This window comes from Armigeres subalbatus, chromosome 3 (genome assembly GCF_024139115.2).
Source record: "Armigeres subalbatus isolate Guangzhou_Male chromosome 3, GZ_Asu_2, whole genome shotgun sequence".
NCBI classification, from domain to species: Eukaryota; Metazoa; Arthropoda; class Insecta; order Diptera; family Culicidae; genus Armigeres; species Armigeres subalbatus.
The window spans coordinates 330,067,769-330,089,570 of record NC_085141.1 but is presented as its reverse complement, the minus strand read 5'-3'; the positions used below and the strand labels follow the sequence as shown (position 1 = coordinate 330,089,570).

Sequence of the window (21,802 nt, the reverse complement as noted above, 5' to 3'; positions counted from 1 at the left end):
TGTTGAGTATCCCTTTTAGCTATGTAGGTTTTCTTTTAACCTGCGCTTAATGGGGAAACGTCATTAACAGTATAATGAAAAAATAAATTTTCCCATACTAATTTGCATGCAAACTTGAAACGGCTTGTGCTAAATCAGTTTTAATCCAAATGAGCTCAAATTTTCAGAGGACACTCAGAACATGATAAAGAATCAGATGAGCACTGTGGAGCAAAATCGATTTTTTGAACCACCCTATTGTACAGGTTTTAAGGCTTGAGTTATTTCACATTCAAACAATCATCATCACTGAAGTTTTTTAAACGGATCCCTTCAACTTATAGAATAATTGGAGCATGAATCAAGTCAGCAATCCAATTTGTTTTCCGAATTCAGAACGGACATAGGGGGAAAGACAGCTTCGGCAGGTTTTGTTCTATTATTGTCAGAGGGGAATGTTTAGGCCTAATTTGAGCATAGTCAGTCATAAAAAAAACCTGCCTATAATAGAACAAAACCTGCCAAAGCAGGTTCATTCCCCATATTTTAGCAGCAAATCATTTTTCACAGAAGAAAACTACTACGGCACCTTTTTTTCATATTATTACGGGAAAACGATGTAAATAATGTTTATTGAAGAAAAATCATTGGCAATTTGACAGATTGTTAAGGGAATGAAGCTTACATAATCGCATATTTGCCCCATAATTGTTGGATTTCCTATCTATATGGGACAGATATAAGATTACAGGCAGTTTAGCTGATATATGTAGGTGAAAACATTTCGAGATTTTTTATACTGCCGGCAAAATATGAAATACCGAAAATACCGGTATTTGCCGTTTCTAATACCGGTATTTTCGGTACTCAAAATTGGCCGGTAATACCGGTATTACCGGTTTCGGTACTACCGATTATAATTGGAACTTGTGAGGCCCAGGGCTATGTTTGTCACCCTTTCTTAGATGTCAACTCACCATTTCGTAGCCCACTGCGATGTGTACATCAAACTAAACTGCCCTTAGTTCTTTATATCGTTTTGGCGGGCAGCCGTTATGAGCATGCGGCTTCTGGCCTGGGTTTTTCTCATTTTTCGCTCTTTGGAACTCCAATTATGCAGTTTGCTAGTATCGCTACTATCTAGTCTCCATCTAGTTTGTATTGGCCTAGCCGCCAAAGAATGCCAAACTGTTATTATTGGTGATAGAAGCATCCACTACAATATGACGCATCATGATGATCTGCCAAATTAAGCTTATTTTGAAGCACAAATTGGTAGGGGAACTGTCCCGATCTCCATCTCACTGAACATATATTCATCTCATCGCGAAACAAAGAAATACGGCACCAATTTTGTTGCTTCTTTTTGTCAACATGCGTGCTCACTAGTAAAAAAAATCACAAAAATAAGAAACTTTCCATTGCTTTGGTTTTGATGGGAAGAATATCGGAGCCATGAGATGAATTCCAGGAGCAGTTCCCCTAGACTAGAACACTATTCATGATTGAAGTCGGGATAGGTGTACCAGAAAATGGGCTAACGACATTGAATAGTCTATTGATTCAATGCAGCGTTTTATCTGCTAAGAGTGCCGCCATGACTCCACCCAGATTCAGGGTATTTTCCTCAGGAAGCGCCAAACAACCTCTTCCATCTGGATCCCGGGAACCTGCGGAATACTGGAAAATACTGTCTTATAAAATGTCATACTAACAAACAAACTATTATAAGGGTTCTACGAACTAAATCAAATCCATAACAAAATGCTATTCCTTGATATAATCAGGGCATTCCAAGTTGTGGAACAATCAAAACCAATTACATATTTCATTCACTGTAAGTATGTTAAACCTGCCTCAACTGAGAGTAACTATTTTTCATAAGCACTTAAGTCCTTATTTCAGGTGACATTATCGCTACCAGCACTGCATTCAACAATAGTAATCTTGAAGTGCATAATTCGTTGGAGAGCCACCTACCACATGGTTAGTTTTTTAATCGTCTCGTGATATTTCACGACTAGCTATGACGCTGAATGGATTGGTTTAATGGGGCTGCCCATTAATTGCATTGTAATAGGCGAAAGTGACTCACCCACTGCACCACATCCCAGTAATCATCATGTAAAAGCAATGACTTGGATCATTTGTTAAACCGCCGGCCAACATGTCAGTTAATTACAAGGAAATTAAAAATACGAATTCGCAAATGACGCTCATTATGCCGGTCATTACCACTTGCTTCTAATACCACTAAAGAAGCACCGCGCCGCATCGGGTTGTTTTGGTCTAAGCTGAGTTGCACTATTCGTTCGGCACGTGATTTCGATGCCGAGGGCCCTGCTCCCGAGCTGACCCTCACCCCCCCAGCCCATTTCAACAGATCGAACGAATTCGACGGCCCGGCAAAAGATACTTTATATGCGATGACGCATTTCAACGAGCGTGATCGAATGCGATAACTTGGGCGAGAATACACCTCTAAATAGTCAATAGTCATCCATTACTCGTATATCTCCCCAGCAGCAGCAGCAGCAGCAGCGGCACACCAGCTGACTAGCGCGATTCGCGCAAGATTTATTAATTGTACAAATAAATAGCTCCGAGCAGCAGTGCGCGCTCGGCGGATAATCTATTTCCAACTGACTGGTACCGTACATGTACCGTTCTAATAATTCACTGTACGGACATGATTCGTGGTTTTACTGCTTATTATTCTTATCTTTATGTTCTTGCTTATCATACAAAAAAGTTGAGGATATTTTTGGAATTGGATTCCTTTCACGAGATACTTTGTATCGTTCTATAACTAAACAGCTGAAGGCGATACCGAGTTGTTAAATACGAAACATTATCGACGCTGGGCAGGGATCGAGTCCCATTCTGTTCCGAGGCTTTTTTTTTCAACACAAGAGTAAGGCATTGAAAATCATGTGATTAGAAGATCTTCACAATATATTTTGTGTTTGCCTTCAATCAGGTCTCGTTCGGAATTGGAATCTGCACGGTAATCGAAACTGCATCTGTGAAGTCAAGTTGGACTGTACTTAGCTGCCAGCAGCAGATGTAGGGCGCGAAACGCCCTGCTAGAGATCTGCTCCGAGTGCGATAGACGTAGAACATAAATAAACCGCCGGCCGGTACACAATTTTAGCTCTAATCAATATTTATTTTCTCCCGAAGCGAATTAAGCTTCTGGTTGTTGTGCTTTTATGCTTCGGTTGGCCATTCTACCGATGCGATGTGGTAGAGAACGTTGCATCGTTGTCGTCGGCGATTCACACCTTGTGATTTGGGGCTTGTGAAACCATCCACGAGATCCCTAATTGTGAAAATAACAATCACGTGCACCAGGTGCTACAAACAGATCTATGTGCATTGCTTCTGGCGTAACACGATAGGTGTAGCTGCTGCCGGGGTTGAGAGGGTGCTATTAATTTTCATTACAACACGGATAGGGCAATAGTTGTAGCTCTTGAGGGTGGGAGTCACACAATTAGAGCCTGCGTAAATAAATTGCGTTGTATGCCACATTCTGCCATCATTGGAGCGTTTGAAATTTGAAACCAGATCGGTATTTTGACTCAGTTGAATGCTAATACTTCGTCACAAGCTTTTTTTTGATCCAGACTAGACGCATTGAAAATGTTAATAAAACATGTTAAAACGGTTTAACCTTGTCAAAATTGTCCACCCCGAGTTGGCTCACAAAGCCTTCATTAAACTTCTATTCATTGTGTTTTTATTATGTATTCAGACTACCATAACGTGCTTCGTTGAATATTTCACATTTCTACAATTCGATCACTCGTAATTCTTTCCCTACAGTTTGCAAACTTAGTATCGAGCCAGGTGGCCACCTAAACCAACAATTATTCGTAACCATTTTCATAAACTACCAACCATTTTCATGAAACTATTTCTAAATGGAATGCCTGCATATTAAAAACTTACTAGTAGTGCTAGTTATCCTGAAGCATCTAATCAAAGTTGATGATTTCCCACACCTTTCATTTCCTAATGGAAATCGCTGACCACTTCTAATGGCACATCCATGCCATAAGAAAGGAAATTACCAACCCACCATCGTAATGACATTTGTAGGAGGAGTTCCAAACTGTTCCTCTCTAATTGCTTTCTCCTCACTTAATACCTCTGAAGGTGTTCAACCCCATCAAACTAACAGTGTAGGTCTAATCTTGATCAATTTATCTAAATAAATATTGCTGTAGATCGGAAGAAGTAGCTCTCTTAGCGTGGGTCCCCGTTACCAGTAAGTGGTGAAGACTGAAGAGTAAGCAGTATCACGATAACATGAACTTAATTTGTTACAAACATGAACCCTTCGGGCACCATATTATCCTTTATGGCGAAATCTCTGGGACTAAACGACACCACAACAACAACCCAACCAAGAAGTGACACACTCTGGATTAAAAAAAATCAATTGTATCTAATCTATTGCTTTTTCTCTCTTCCTTTGCAGAATTCGTAACAATGATGACATCGAAGTGAGCTACAGGTCGAAAAATTATTGCGCCTTTCTATTATTATTTGTTTATAAAGAAGACTGTAGCCACGCGCAACACCAGCTGCGCAACGCTATTGCTATGGATTTAAAAAGAGTAACAAAAAAAAGAGTAAAAAGAGAAAAAAGTAAAAATTAACATTAAATTAAATTTAAACAAACCACACAGAAAGAAAACAGAAAAACCCAGAGGATGCATGAGCAGACAGAAGTGGAGAAGTACAGAAAATAATGCAAAAAAAACAAAACACACACAGTAAGGAGAAAATAACTTAAATTAATTGTAACAACACAATTTTAAATAAGATAAATAAAAAAGGAAGAAAGAAAAGAAAATACATTAATTAAAGTTAATCACTATCCTTAATCTATTTGTGTAAATTTTTGTAAAAATAAAATATAAATATAAATTAAAAAACAGAACCGGAGAAAGGCAAACAAAAAAGTAGAAGACGGAATGATGAGGGAGCGAGAGGAGGTTGAAGATGGAAGTGTAGGGAAGGATTGTCAAGGGTTAGCGACAGCAACGACAAAGAAGACGAAGGGCGACATACGCGACGACGACAACGACGACGCGGACAATTTGCTTGGATAGGGTTGCCGATTGGAGAAGAACACGGGAGAAGTTAGGATCCTTTTTTTTTTGGGTTGGCTGAAGGGAAGCGAGCGCAGACTGTTTGCGTTATTCCACGACGTCATCGAATCAGCACGAGGGCTTTCTGCATGGGAGTTTGAACGAGCGACGAGAAAACGTGACACCAATTGGTATTAGGACAGGTACGACGATTCACAGACAAACGGACGACGGACCCGGTTGAAGAAACGAAACAAAAAAAAAATAGTCTCAAGAGCAGAGCAACAACAGAAATCCACGACCGCCACGGTTTTGTTTTCGTTTCTTTTTTTATTATTTTTCAGCCAAGACCCGTTTGGATCAGGAAAGGTTCGAGAAAGGAGCGCGAGCAGTGAGAGAAAGATCGAGTGATTAGGCATTTCTTGGCGGATCGAAATACGCCCACGAACAACGCGGAAACGCATTTAGTGATGGAGAAAAAGAGATCGATGAAACATTTCCCACTTTTCAAACTAATAAAGAAAATGATATAAAACAAACAAAAAAACTTACGTTACTTCGTTCCGATGAAATGAATCACATAACACAGAAAGTAAAAAGTAACATCAATAACAGAAAATATCAAGCTTGGCATGCGTAGATTTCCAGCAAAAAAAAAACTATTCGAAAAAGCAACAGTCAGTAGAGAAGCAAAACCGAAACCACACACCACACAGACGTAATTGTAATGGTTATACTTAACAGAAAGTGAATTACTATTTATTGAAATACAAAATCGTAATTTATAGTCGTTCGAAATCTAAGAAAAACCATCAAAAACCAACCAAAATGTCGTGTTTTCTTATTTCCACTTCTCTCTCTCACACATGCGTGCGTTGTGATAGCTTCTCTGTGGGTCTGCGGCCTATTGTTCGGTCAGTCTCTCGTTCGGCTGTTCATTCGGTAGTCGGTGTGATAACCATCTTCAAAGTGTAGATGAAGCATGAAATGAAGTGCGACATGACCGATTTAGATAAGGAAGATTTCAGGCAAAAAAAGGATAGCGAGCGTAAGTATCTCTTTGGATCCGTTTTCTCGTTGGTTGGTCTGTCAAAATGCTCTCTTTCTTCTCATGTTCAATTTGAATTACGAGATGTTGGGGAAAGTGAATGCATGTCGAGCAATCTGAATCACGTTAATGCTTCCTCTGCTCTCTTTCTTCGACCCGTTCTCCGTGGTTTTGGAATAAACCATGGGTTGGCCCGTCGTTGTGTAGTCTCAGTCTGCACTTTCTTCCCCATGCTCGCTCCGAAATGAAAAAAAAAGAGTAAGGAAAAATGTGAAAACAGTATTCATCCTTCTCCTGTGAACCTTCTTTCGTTGCAATTTGTTGAATTTTGGGGATTGCTGGCGGAGGCCTTTTTTAGACAGTGCGTAGCCAATATTGAGGCCGAGAAACGAAACAGGAAGAAAAGAGAATGAGAAAAGGTACATAGAATAGGAGAACGTTCAACAGAAACATTATTCGAGGGTGACAACAGTAATCAGAGTGGACAGCAAAACAAAAAAAAACGTAAACGCAGTATATATATAGAATTTGAAAATTCAGCAGAAAATAAGTAAAACAGAAACAAAACAAATTTACTTTTTTTGCAGCATTTACTTCTAACGGTGAAAAAAGAAAATTTAACCATTAAGTGTACCTAGATGAGAGTAAAACACAGACAGAACGTAAGCAAACCCTAATGCATAAAAAAACAGCAAAACAAATATTATGAACAGTGAAAATGAGTAACCAAAATCCATCTATTGTGTGTATTATTCTTCTTGAACTTATGATTTTACCCAAACACTTGTCACGAACACTAACAAACACGAAACAGCAAAGCAAAAGCGTGTGAAGTACACATACAACCACACATTTTTGACACGCACTCACCCACACTAACGCAGGCACGCATTTTGAGCGATTTATTATTGCAGCAGACAAAATCGAGACTAGAATCTGTAAAAAGATGTAGTAGTGTCCTCTTTCTAAGAATAAGTGTTTTGTCATCTGGTCATTGGGCATGTTCCGTCTTCGAGTCATATAAATATTTCGCACACACGAAACCTCTACACTCACACTCAAGCATAGAGACGAACACGAACACAGATAAAGGAGCGAAGTCGGAACTGATGAGAAACAGCAAATGAGCGGATGGCACTCATTCGTCTGCTCTTGACTCGCACACATGCAGACAGATACGCAATACAAAGGTCTTCTTCTTTTATTGAATTTTCTTTATCTCCATTTGTTAGTTTCCAATCCGTTTGCAATTTTTACAAATATTGCACCACTATTTTAGAAGAAATAAATAAATGCAACCAAGCAGGAGATGAAGCGAAGTATAAATTTTCTATTGATGAATCTTTTTGTAATAAGTGAACTACAAACAAGTATATATTACAAACGAAAACAGATAACGGTTAAACCTAAATATGAAGTTTAAAAACGAAATCCAAATAATGACATTTCTGATCAAAAATTCAGTTTTTCTTTCCGAGAATGATAATGCCACAAAGGTGCGCTCCGCGGAGATATAGTACCGCAGATACGTTTCGATGCAAGTTTCTCCCGATTTGAACGTTTCCTTGGTGTCCATTTCTCGCTCTCTCTCCCACACGCATACACGCAGAGTTTCGTGAAGAACGAGACTCAAAGAGCAAAATATCACGCGAGGATGCCGTGATTCAAGCCGTTAGCTTTCCAGCCCGATGTAACTGTCAATGAAAATTTTGTACGAAAGTGAAATAATCAAAGCAACGAATTTTACGCGTGCGTGAGAGCGTCCGACGTTTCCACCACCCAGAACCGCCCGAGTCCTCACCAGGATTCCTTATTTGCTTTGAGGAGTTAAATTGACCTTCATTTGTGTGTGTTGAAACCCATTGATCCATTGGATCGGCACTCTCGTACCGTAAAGAAAAACTGAAAATACGGTTACTGACTTTTCACCCACCAAAAAGCGAAGATAATACAAATATTTAAAAAAAAATGCATTGTTTTTTTGTACAGACGCAGCTGTTGTAGGAAAGCAAGAGTAAAATGGAGCGTGAAGGACAGTATAAAAATGTGTGCTAATATACCAATTACCACCATCGCAACCATTTTTCTGTTGTTTTGAGGAAAGAGAATGAAGCTGCTTCTAGCACATACACAAATCCACAAGCACACACACAGTTCAGAAATATATCAAAATTTCCGAAAACCAAACCGTTGGAAAACATTTTCATTTTCGATAATTTAATTTCGACTTTTGTGTGCAAGCAAGCAACAGCAACATACTTTCTTCGAATTCCAAACTCTCTCTCTCTTTAACCTATAAACAGAAAGCAAAAAAACGCGTTTAAAAACTGTTACTACCTTACAAAAGCAAAACAAAAAACTTTGAAATCAGATACAATTAAGCAAAAACAAAAAAAAACGAGGTTAATCATCTAGTGGAAAACCAAAACAAAGAAAACTCCTTCGTATAGTGAAGAATTAGAAACATCTAGCTAAAGCAAACTTAAAAATTGAAGAAAATTTATATAACATCAACCGACTAGAAGAAACTGCAACTGCGAATAAAACTCTGAATAACTTCCATTGTGTACCGTTCGTTGTTTTTTCTTTCGTTTTTAACCCCATTGCAATCAAAACCTAATCCCACACTAAAACCGTAAAACACCCCTATCCTATATTTGGTAGATCGCGGAATGAATGAAACCATCCTCTCACCCCTCGTAAAAAGAATAATCCCGTATACAGCAAAACTCCTTTTTCCAACTACTTTTGATCTTTAGCAAATGAGAAAAAAACGCGACCCGCGTTCACTGAGCGAGTGTCGACAGTTTTACAGTTTGAACGTTTTTGCTACCCACTTTTTCCTCCCATTCTCTATTGTTATTGTGTTTTTATGTTACGTATTTATTGGGCTACCCCCCCTCGGAAAAACTATAAAAAAGAAAAACAATGCAACATCAACTGCAACTACACAGAGTTCGAGCAAAGAGCGAAACATAAGAACAGAATCAACAACAAATCAAGAATAGACAAAGCTGCAACAAAGCATTCAACAAACAACAAAAAAAGAACATTAACAACAACAGAGAATACACAGTAAAAAGCAGATGAAGAACAAGCAAAACCAAACAAAAGAAGTAGTAGAAAGCTAGCAGAAACAGAAAACAACAACAACAGCAACAAACATCAACAGAGAAAACAAGAAGAGTAATTTAAAAAGACATAATATGAAATAAATGTTTCTTCACTTTTAGGTTGAACTATAAAAAAATCTTGTTCTTATTCGACCGTTATGTGGCATGTCACAATACCTTTTTATTTAAATCTCAGTTAGATACATATCTTGTGACGTCTATCAAGTTCCATAAGTTACTTGTCATAAGACGAGCTCGTACAATTCCATTTAATTCCACCACTTGATTGTACCTTTGACAGACACGTATTTAGACCTCAACAGTAAGGCCGTCTTCAGTGTCGTACTTGACTCAACTTAGTCGTAGGTTGTGGGTTCAAGTCAAGATTGGTTCGCAATAAACAGTCTAAATCGTTCAAAAAAGTCTCGTATATTATAGTTTTTTTTGTTCTCAAATACAATTCCATTAAAAAGAATTAAAAAAACCCAAATTTATCCCCCAGTGGTGATTATGCCTTTCTCGATTCAATGTGTTGAATTCGAGTTAGTATGGTAAATGCAACGTAAATTGTCTACATTTAGGCGGTTAATAGCTTTGATTCGATTATATCACGCTGCTTAAAAATAATTCAACTATGAGAGTAATGGATTGCGTCACGGCTAAATTGATTAATGATTTAAAATGTGCATGTACACAGCGTATTTAATAAAAGAAAAATAGAAATATTATTCAAACCGCATGAGATATTAGCAAACAAAAACAATAGTGTCCAACTAGGAAAGTTTCTCCGTCGAATGAAACTAGTTGCACTCGAATCGGTCAAGTCCTTCTATATGAAACGTTTTTAACAATAAAAAATTTCCGGGGCTACACACATACACACACACACACACACACACAGTCAGACATGTGCTCAGATTTTCGAGCTGAGTCGATTGGTATATAACACTATGGGTCTCCGAGCCTTCTATCAAAATTTGGCTTTTGGAGTGAAATTATAGCCTTCTGGTACAACTTTGTTGTACGAGAAAGGCAAAACATTCTAATTTGTTGAAAACATGGCCCATTTTCACCTTTTTGATCCATTATCAGCCCAGATGACGGTACCTAATGGCTCGTTTACATATTCGCTAGTTCTAGCGGGCAATGCACTATCCGACAGTACTAGCGCAATATTAGCATAATATAAACACTATTAACAGATGACAATTCCTGTGAACATTATGCTGAACTTATCAAACAAGGCAGTGAGCAGCTTTATAAAGTTCTGCACCATTCATTTATTTCATTTATTTAGTTAACATCTAAACAGATAACACTGAATCAACAATTTGACGCCACAATACACGGTTCGAGGCTGCATCTTTCCATCCTCGGATACGCCCCACGCTCGCCAAGTCGTTTTGCACCTGGTCTGCCCATCTCGCTCGCTGCGCTCCACGCCGTCTCGTATCTGCCGAATCGGAAGCGAACACCATCTTTGAAGGGTTGCTGTCCTGCATTCTTGCAACATACCCTGCCCATCGTACCCTTCCGGCTTTAGCTACCTTCTGGATACTGGGTTCGCCGTAGAGTTGGGCGAGCTCATGGTTCATTCTTCGCCGCCACACACCGTCTTCTTGCACACCGCCAAAGATGGTCCTAAGCACCCGTCTCTCGAATACTCCGAGTGCTTGCAAGTCCTCCTCGAGCATTGTCCATGTTTCATGTCCGTAGAGGACAACCGGTCTTATAAGCGTCTTGTACATGACACATTTGGTGCGGTGGCGAATCTTTTTCGACCGCAGTTTCTTCTGGCCCGACTTCCACAGATGATGCGCCTTCGTATTTCACGACTTTTTCGACGTATTTCAACTTTTGTTGCTTCACGTTTCAGGCGGGTGTACAGTTCTGCCACCTTTGCAAATGTTCGGCCGACAATGTCCATGTCATCCGCGAAGCAAATAAATTGACTGGATCTGTTGAAAATCGTACCCCGGCTCTCCGCATGACACCTTCTAGCGCAGTGTTGAACAACAGGCACGAAAGTCCCCGGCGCGATTCGAACGAACTGGAGTGTTCGCCCGAAATCTTCACACAGTTTTGCACACCATCCACCGTTCCTTTGATCAGTCTGGTAAGCTTCACAGGGAAGCTGTTCTCGTCCATAATTTTCCATAGCTTTACGCGGTCTATACTGTCGTATGCCGCCTTGAAATCAACGAACAGATGGTGCGTTGGGACCTGGTATTCACGGCATTTTTGAAGGATATGCCGTACAGTGAAGATCTGGTCCGTTGTCGAGCGGCCGTCAACGAAGCCGGCTTGATAACTTCCCACGAACTCATTCACTAATGGTGACAGACGTCGAAAGATGATCTGGGATATCACTTTGTAGGCGGCATTAAGGATGGTGATCGCTCGAAAGTTCTCACACTCCAGCTTGTCGCCTTTCTTGTAGATGGGGCATATAACCCCTCCCTTCCACTCCTCCGGTAGCTGTTCGGTTTCCCAGATTCTGACCATCAGTTTGTGCAGGCAAGTGGCCAGCTTTTCCGGGCCCATCTTGATGAGCTCAGCTCAGATACTATCCTTACCAGCTGCTTTATTAGTATTTAGCTGTTGAATGGCATCCTTAACTTCCCTCAAGGTGGGGGCTGGTTGGCTTCCATCGTCCGCTGAGCTGACGTAGTCATATCCTCCGCTGCCTTGACTTTCGCTGCCTGTACTCTCAGCGCCATTCAGATGTTCCTCGTAGTGCTGCTTCCACCTTTCGATCACCACACGTTCGTCCGTCAAGATGCTCCCATCCTTATCCCGGCACATTTCGGCTCGCGGCACGAAGGCTTTGCGGGATGCGTTGAGCTTCTGATAGAACTTGCGTGTATCTTGAGAACGGCACAGCTGTTCCATCTCCTCGCACTCCGCTTCTTCCAGGCGGCGTTTCTTCTCCTGAAAAAAGCGGGTCTGCTGTCTCCGCTTCCGTCTATAACGTTCCACGTTCTGCCAGGTACCTTGCTGCAGCGCGACCGCCCGCGCTGCGTCCTTCTCCTCCAGAATCTGTCTGCACTCTTCGTCGAACCAATCGTTCCGTCGACTTCGTCCCATATACCCGACGTTGTTCTCCGCTGCGTCGTTAATGGCTGCTTTGACTGTATTCCAGCAGTCCTCAAGAGGGGCCCCATCGAGCTCACCCTCTTCCGGCAACGCTGCCTCGAGATGCTGCGCGTATGCAGTGGCGACATCAGGTTGCTTCAGTCGCTCTAGGTCGTACCGCGGCGGTCGTCGGTACCGAACATTGTTGATGACGGATAGTTTTGGGCGCAGTTTAACCATCACCAGATAGTGGTCAGAGTCGATGTTAGCGCCACGATATGTCCTGACGTCGATAATGTCGGAGAAGTGCCGTCCATCAATCAGAACGTGGTCGATTTGTGATTCTGTTTGCAGTGGTGATCTCCAGGTGTACCGATACGGGAGGCTGTGTTGGAAGTAGGTGCTGCGAATGGCCATATTCTTGGAGGCGGCGAAATCAATTAGTCGTAGGCCGTTTTCGTTCGTCAGTCGGTGAGCGCTGAACTTTCCAATAGTCGGTCTAAACTCCTCCTCTTGGCCAACCTGAGCGTTCAAATCTCCTATGATGATTTTGACGTCGTGGCTTGGGCAGCTGTCGTACTCACGTTCCAGCTGCGCGTAGAATGCGTCCTTATCATCATCAGTGCTTCCGGAGTGTGGGCTATGGACGTTGATTATGCTGAAGTTGAAGAACCGGCCTTTGATCCACCCGATCACGCGCCTTTGCATATCGCCCATCACTATGAAAGCTGTTCCCAGCTCGTGTGTGTTGCCGCAGCTCTGGTAGATGGTATGATTACCTCTAAACGTTCGCACCATTGATCCCTTCACACAAACATCCTGCAGCGCTACGATGCCGAATCCACGGTCCTTGAGCACATCGGCGAGTATGCGTGTGCTCCCGATGAAGTTGAGAGCTTTGCAGTTCCACGAACCGAGTTTCCAATCGCTAGTCCCTTTTCGTCGCAGTGGTCTTCGCCGATGGTTCCGGTCCGTACTCTCTTGTTGATTGTTCGTTGCTTATGATTTTTAAAGGCTGGCTTGCTGGCCTGACACCAAACCCCTAAATTTCCGGAGGACCATTCCTCCTTATTTCCGGTGGACCATGGTGCACAGTTTCACTTAGAGTCCCTCGCTGGCACTCGGACGATGATCAGCCGCCCCTAACATGGAGAACAGACGCTGTTGTGAGCCGATCCTGACGTGGAGAACAGACGCTCGATAGGATTTGCACCTCCGGAGAGGAGCAAACCCCCCCTTCCCTGTCAGCATACGACCATAGTTCCCACCGGGGTTGGTTACCCGATCTTCCCTAAGGTTGCTCGTATCCCGGCCAGCACCGCGGGGAGGTAGGGATAGGAGTTGCTGGGTAAGAGGCTAAGGACCGCGAGATGGGGTCTATTTTATGTTGAAATCGCGGCGGAACAGGCACAGTGGAATGTCCTCACAGACCGGAGAATACAAAACCGGGACTTGCGCTACGGCGGAAGAAAAGAAAAAACGTCAACAAACGATGTTTATTGGGAAACGGTTCGATGCGGAATAATACATTAATATCAGTACACAGTACAGATAGCAACACAACGTCTCCTCTAACTCGCTGTGACAGGGATGTCGGTTTGTATACACATTGGCGGCGGGTGAAAATATCGCCCCCACCAACACTCCTCCTCGATGTTTGAACCCATCAGTCACAGCATCCGTGGTAGTTATCATAACAATCCCAAAAATCCTCACGTTCCGGTGGTTCCTCCTCCTGGATCTTATCGTCCTTGAATAGCGTCACTTCCGTCATCAACTCCTCCTGGCTTCGATATCGATGATTTTTGTTACGAACTTCTGGCACCATATGATTTTTCGGATGACGAATCATCTCGTTCCGAACAAACTTGCCAATCGATGGACACTTAGCTTCAATTTTCAGTGCACTTGGAATCTTCAACTCGAACAAATTCTCACGTAATTCACTAACGGCTACTACCTTCTTTCTCTGGTCGACAATGTTGCAATTGGATGCCCCGAACTCCACCTTAAATCCTTTTGCCAGTAGTTTACGAACAGATACCATACCGCTGTATAGGCTCGGAAATGTACAGCACCTCCTTGATCCAAATGGTTTTCACATTTCCATCCCCATCAATACACTCGACTGTTCCTTCACCAATACCTGCAGACTTCGCAATAGATCCATCAGCTAGCAACACTTCGCCCTTCACAGTCTCATCCAACGTTGTAAAGAACTGCTTGTCATTCGTCATATGACATGAACAGCCACTGTCAATGAGCCATCGCCCAAAACACCGACGCTCCCTGACTGTAAAACACACCGGTCTTTCCCTTTCGCTCACTTGCTTCGCTTCACTGGTAACTCCGTCGTCCTCGCTTTGCTTCTTCTGTAACACACGACAATTCCGTCGAAAATGTCCTGGCTTCCGACAATAATAACAAACCTTCTCGTCTTTTCGCTTTGTAACTGACTTCAAAGCACTTTCACCACTGCCGAAACAGGAACTCGTTGAACGATCCGTCTTTCTTTCCCTTCTTCTCTGCCACTCATCAAGTAGCTTTTGCTTTACTATCTCCATAGTCAGATCTTCGTCCTTCCGGCTTTCTAGCGCAGTCACCAAACCATCGTAAGAGTCGGGAAGACTTCGAAGAACCATTGCTATCTTCAATGACGGCTCTAACTGCAGACCTGCACACTGTAGGCGATTAAAAAGTTCCTCCAACTCGAAAAGATGTTTCTCCATTTCTCCATCAGTACGTTCTTCTTCCAAATTGAGATTACAGATGCGTTTTAGAAGGGATACACGTGACGTCACACTAGCCTTCTCGTGATACGCCTTCAACATGTTCCACGCCTCCTGCGCTGTTTCTGCGTCCCTCACCAAGTTCATCTGGCTGTCCTCTATAAACAACACTATCGTTGCCAGCGCCTTCTGGCTTGCCTTCCTCCACGATGTTGTGACCGGATCCGGCTTCGGATCCACTACCGCAAACCAGTAGTCGTCCCGTATCAGCAGCATCTGCATCCGCACTTTCCAAGTGGAATAATTTGGGAAACGAATATTTTTCAATAATTTCACTTGACGCTCGAAAATGCTTGCACTGATTATATCACTTCGTATTCGTTTTGCACCGCTCTCCCTCTAGTACCGGGAACAATAAAAGCGATCAAAGTCTTTTCACTGCTTTTCGGCTTTCAGTCAGCCAACTCTTCCGCTCTCACGATTACTGTACCTACTGCACAGCCAAATCCACGCTCCGAACGGGCATCAAAAGCAACCAACCACACCAACCAAACCTCGCGCCAACAAACGAAGCACAAACTTTATACTTCTTGTTTCGTTTTTCGCGGGTACGAATTTTCACTTTTCTTCAGCACAATTCGGGACCATAACCTGTTGAAATCGCGGCGGAACAGGCACAGTGGAATGTCCTCACAGACCGGAGAATACAAAACCGGGACTTGCGCTACGGCGGAAGAAAAGAAAAACGTCAACAAACGATGTTTATTGGGAAACGGTTCGATGCGGAATAGTACATTAATATCAGTACACAGTACAGATAGCAACACAACGTCTCCTCTAACTCGCTGTGACAGGGATGTCGGTTTGTATACACATTGGCGGCGGGTGAAAATATCGCCCCCACCAACATTTTATTCCTTCAGGTACGCGAAGTACCAATGGTACGCTTTACCCAGCATTTGCCGTGCCAGTTCTGGACCATATCATGTCGAAAATATGGGAAGACGAGGAATTGCCTGCTAACTGGTTGGGCGGCCTCATTTGCCCTTTCTTCAAGAAAGGGCACAGACTGCAGTGCGCCAATAACCAAGGAATAACCCTCCTTAATTCGGCGTACACAATTATGTCCCGTATTCTGTTCAACAGATTGAGACCGCTTGAAGAGTCCTTCGTCGGCGAATACCAGGCAGGTTTTCGTGAGGGCCGATCAACGACGGATCAAATGTTTACCCTGAGACAAATCCTTGATAAATTCCGGGAGTACAACTTGCAGACACACCATCTGTTGAGTATGGTTTTCCGGCGAAACTGATACGGCTGATTCGTATAACGTTGGACGGATCGGAATCAAGTTTAAGGGTTGCGGATGAAATATCGACGTCATTTGTTACCTTAGATGGACTAAACACGGTGTCTCTATGGGGAAGTATTATTTTTCAAAAATCAGTATCTCTGAAACACCCACCACGCGAAGGTATATGCTCTTTTCTTTCATAAAGTGGGTAAACTAAAATGTTCTATCATGGGATCTAGAACAATTTTTGTTTTTTTTTACTATTTTTGGTACAAACTCCATAGAAATCTCAAATGATTTATGTTCCCCAAAAATGTATGGAAAAATGACCTCCGATAGAACATTTTAAAAAATGCAGCTACGTAAAGCTTAGCTACATTTTCACATCAGCATGATAGACAAAGCTATTGTCTTTGAATATCTGCCAAGAAATTCGAAGTAAACTTTTGTATAGTTTTGTAATAATCGAAAGAGAATAGATCCAAAGAGAGACTCTCTTTTGCACATACGACCTATTTTCAAAGCACTCTAGAATTTAATTGTCAAGTAATGATACTGCGCTGACAAACGGTTTATACTCACCACCGGTAATCGTAATCTTAGGGTGCGGCCAGAGTAGACGCGAAGTGCGATGCGAAGCGTCCATACTATTTGATAGCTCCTTATTTTTGATTGTTATTCCCTTGCGTACAATTTTCGCGCGGCGTCGCGTAGGCGCGTCTACTCTGGCAGGCACCTTATACTACATACAAAAGTTCAATGTACATAATGAACGCAGTGGTTCATCCCGAACAAAAAATAAATAAAAATTTTATCTTCATAATACCTGATGACATACCTGGTAACATGTATCCTTGTTCCTTTACAGAAATGAAGCTTATGATAAATAAAATACTGCTGCTTGCTGTTCACTGATTCAAGATCGTTCAGTGGCTACCATTGGCCAATCTTACCAACGGGATATAATAAGAACTGATGCAGGTAATTTTTTCTTTTTTTTCGACGTACTTCTAATAAAACTGACATTCTTTAATAATTTACATTTTTCACAGGTTTATGCACCCGTAGCCAAGTAACAGCAATGCGATGCGAGTTAAAATGAGTTAAAATTAAGTTTTAACTGAAATAAAATTAATTTGAAAAAAAAAATGTAAAACAATTAATTGTATTGTATTTTTATTGTAATATTGGAGTATAATGTATTCTAAATCCTGTTGTATTTTTATTGTAAAACAATAGAAACAGTAATTGAAAACATTTAAAACACAATGTTTTCTATTGTTTTGTCGCTCGAAATCATCCCATTGAAGAACCGTAAAATCAATTGTTTTGCTCCAAATTTTGTATGGAAATTTTTCGATTTTTTTATTGTAAAGATACATAACAACCCCCCTTTTTAATTGTAAAAGTCCCATTTACCATTCATTTTATCGTGGAAAACCATCATTTCTCATGTGATTTTATTGTCATAATTCCATTATATTCAATGGTAAAAATAATGTTTTAAATGGTGTTGTAACAATAAAATTTATGATATTTTAATAATATTTTTTATCCGGGTCATGTAGAGTCTCGTGCATTTGTGTGGTCTCGTACAGCATGGAAAGAGAAATTCGAAGAGCGGTAAATGCTTGACAGCCAAGTAACTGCAAAATAATTTTGCGTATGGGATTGATTTCAAAATATCCCGCCATTCGCTTGAGAGCAGAAATGCGGCTCTATCCGCAGCACCCAGGTACAAAGTAGCGCTACTAGGCTAGCCTCTAGGGTAAATGATGTATCTTGGACAAGCGCAGGACATTCATTAGAAAATATATCGAGATTGAATAGTATAAAACAATTGAAAACCACTAGGTTCATCCAAATACATAACCTATGATTAGTCTTGTGTCTCCATTGCCCAATTTTTGAGTAAATTACGTTTACTAGGTGTAAACTGTGATATACTGCGAACTGAAATATTTTCTTTTTGGACATTAAATATATAATTTCGACATGGAAAATGCATATATTTTGGACAGAGTCATTTTCTCCTAATTTAAAAATGGCCACCTACAGATCTCAATGGTACGACTTACCTACACGTATCGACATTCATTTAAATGCATTTATTTGCTTAACTGACATAGATTAAACCAGAAATTAACATTGTTTCGCAATCTTATCGATATCATTGAAAACAGCCTGAAAGTTGGCAATTAATGGTTCATCCATGTACTGTACATGGGGTGACCAATAAATGTCTGGTGCATAAAACCATAACTTCATTTTGGTCACTCCTTTTTCATCCGTCTCAAGTTCATGTTAAGCGATTGGAATATGTTAGTATCTCAATTACAATTAAACTTTGGCCGCAGGACCTCAAGATTGCCGTTTGAACCAATGGATCAATCAAGGAAACTCATTTTGCACTCACCGCATCAAAACAACGGCGCCACTGTATACACATATTTCTATTCGTGTATGTTTGACAGAACATGTCTACGGTGGCGCGATCTACTTATTTCATAGCGGCAGTTTATGCTTATTGATTGGTCCATTTAAACGTGTTTCAGGTGCATGTTACGAAGAGTCCTATAATGCATGTTCTCCTGCATACTGGCGTCCAGCAGGGACTTTGGTAGAAAAGCTTTACATTTTAGATAATTTTAAAGATAAATAATAGTTGTTTTGTGAATTCTCATCAGGAGCCGCTAGAGTTGAGGTAAAAGTATGCAATGATATTGTATTTTTCACGAATGATTAGATTCGCTCGACGAAATTCAAGAGTTGTCAATTTTGTCTTAAGAGGCAATTTCCGCAACCTTTTTATAGAATACCTTGGTTCATAAGCACGTGCTCGATTGAGAACAATGAGACTGAATAGACCAATGCAAACTCTAATTTAACCTCACTTATTTTGACAGTTCACAGAGCTTGTTTACAAGGTGTTAGAAGAAAACTCGACGAAGGGAAAATTAAAATTCATATTTTTAGTTTAAAATTGCTGTGATCCGAGTATTTTAGTGTTATTCTTTGCATTCAGCATGAAATCAATCGCAATGGCCATCTACATGCGAATAAAATGACGAAACAATTTTATCGGAAGCTGCGCCGGAGGCTAAGTCCCGGAGAAAAAGCTCTGTGAACTGTCAACCTACGTCATCATGCACTGGTCTATGTAAACATCGAAGCACCATCTGGTTTTGTTGTGTAAACATGATCAGCTGGAGAGCTGAGAACAATGAAAATTTTTTGTAAACATGAGAGGGCTGGCGGCAACTGTCACATCTTCAAGTGAAATGCGCACGGGAGCCAACAGCGAAATCGAAAGCGAAATCTGAGAACGACGAAATTTATATCATAAGAGTCTAAATGGTGAAAAAAATCGCAATAATACTTTCGATAAAAATGTTCCTACACATTATCTAAAATTGATCGAAAAAGCTCAGGCTTGTCCAAAATATGTACATGTCCAAAATATATCATTTACCCTACTCCCCCTCCATGGTCAGCTTCGTGTTTTGCCCCCATTGCAATAAACATTAAACTACGCCTTTGCACAATAACGCAGTCATCACACACACATGCAAATGTGAGACGCAGGCTCGAAAACGTCAGAAATATCAAAATAAAGCGAAGTGTCGTGCAGTTTTTCAGTAAGTTTCCGTATTTCGTTAAATTTGTACAATTATAACTGTTTTTTTCTACCAAAATTTTTAGAATATTTGAAAATACCATATCCTTCAGTTAGTTCATAGTGAAAAATTGGTATTCTTAGCCGTGGAACAAGCTATTTAAAGCAAACGCCCTCGCGACACTGTTGTGCGTCTGTAAATAAACGGCAGCCATGGATCAGATGCAGCTTAGCCCGGGATTCTCGATCCCGAGCATAGGCACACCGCTGCACCAACCGGAAGAGGACCAACAAATTTTGCCTCATGCCTATCAACAGCAGCAACAGTCAATGCCGCACATGACCCCGATGGGGGGACTCAGTGCGTACGGGTTGCCTTCCGGAATGAACACACCCGGCAAATCGATGCACACGTATGCACCCAGTTTCGCAGCGCCACAGAGTATGATCCAACCACAGACACCGGTAAGACTTATTCTGATATTTTCTTAGCGACTTGATAGATTTCCTACAGGACCTTGCAAATTATGCAAAGTTCAACTATCTGGTGATGGTAATAAATAAATCTTGCATCCTTCCCAAAACAGCAAAGCCTCATGTCCCCCATGGTGCCGATGACGGAGAGCAAAGCATCGCTGACCCCTAGTCACAACAACAGCGGGAACAGCGTGCGGGACCCGGACAACATCGGCAGCGTTAACATCCACCAGACGATGGGTCCAGCCACGCCAATGACCCCCATGACCCCCAGCGAACCGGCGATCCTGCCCCAGCTGCAGAACATTGTATCGACGGTGAACCTGAGTTGTAGGTTGGATCTCAAGAAAATCGCCCTACACGCCCGTAATGCCGAGTACAATCCGAAACGTTTCGCTGCGGTCATTATGCGAATCCGAGAACCGCGAACAACGGCGCTGATTTTCTCCAGCGGCAAGATGGTATGCACGGGAGCTAAGAGTGAGGAAGACTCCCGGCTGGCAGCCAGAAAGTATGCACGAATTATTCAGAAACTTGGATTTACGGTGCGTGTCCATTTGTTAAACATCTGGCTTATCTATGATGTGATCAAAATATTTAATATTCTTTCTCAGGCCAAATTTCTCGACTTCAAAGTACAAAATATGGTCGGCAGCTGCGACGTGCGGTTTCCGATTCGATTGGAGGGTCTGGTTCTAACGCACGGTAAGTTCAGCTCCTACGAGCCAGAATTGTTCCCCGGGTTGATCTACCGTATGGTGAAGCCGAGGATTGTGCTGCTGATATTCGTGTCCGGAAAGGTGGTACTTACCGGAGCCAAGGTGCGGCAGGAGATCTACGATGCGTTCGATAATATTTATCCGATTTTGAAGAGTTTCAAGAAGCAGTAACTCGATGGTACTTTCCTATATCTTTACTTTCTTTGATTCTTTTGTTTGATATTTCTGCATTTTTTGTTCGTTCAATTATCACCTGAAACAGATAAGGTAGATTATTAATATGCGAATTCGAATTCATTTCGGTTTATAAATGAGAAATTTAATACGATTTGGCGCTAATATGTTATTAGCCGATAACGCATTTGAAGTCAAAAAAGGTTTCTGAGCAAAAATGTAATATTAATCTGTGAAATTTAATAAATTGACTTATGATTAAATTAATCAAATTTCATGTGTTATAATTTTTGATAAAAAGTAACTTATTATTTGTTCCATTGAATTCTATGTCCTTTATCAATTGTTCTGCTAGTTTGGTGGCCCTGTTTTGTTGTAATGAATTATTGGCAGTGGCTGATTTTCTACCCGCCGCTGCCATATCCAGGCGCTATACTGCCGCTAACCGCAAGTCGAGCACATATGTATATGGGTAT

General features: G+C 41.4%; 2 protein-coding genes across 2 annotated transcripts in view; both read left to right on the top strand.

Annotated features, from left to right (window-relative positions):
* The window catches only part of LOC134225642 (calmodulin), an 85,903-nt gene extending 81,042 nt beyond the window's left edge, over positions 1-4,861 (top strand). The window contains exon 3 of the mRNA XM_062705894.1: positions 4,466-4,861. Coding sequence (XP_062561878.1) covers positions 4,466-4,494 — 29 coding nt within the window. The 3' untranslated portion in view covers positions 4,495-4,861. The remainder of the gene's footprint in view (positions 1-4,465) is intronic.
* Positions 4,862-19,830: 14,969 nt separating this feature from the next.
* LOC134221225 (TATA-box-binding protein) lies at positions 19,831-21,598 on the top strand. The gene is made up of 4 exons (XM_062700421.1): positions 19,831-19,978; positions 20,043-20,421; positions 20,544-20,978; positions 21,048-21,598. Exons 2-4 carry the CDS (start codon positions 20,170-20,172, stop codon positions 21,321-21,323), a joined length of 963 nt encoding a protein of 320 aa, XP_062556405.1. The 5' UTR covers positions 19,831-19,978; positions 20,043-20,169; the 3' UTR covers positions 21,324-21,598.
* Positions 21,599-21,802: the final 204 nt, after the last annotated feature.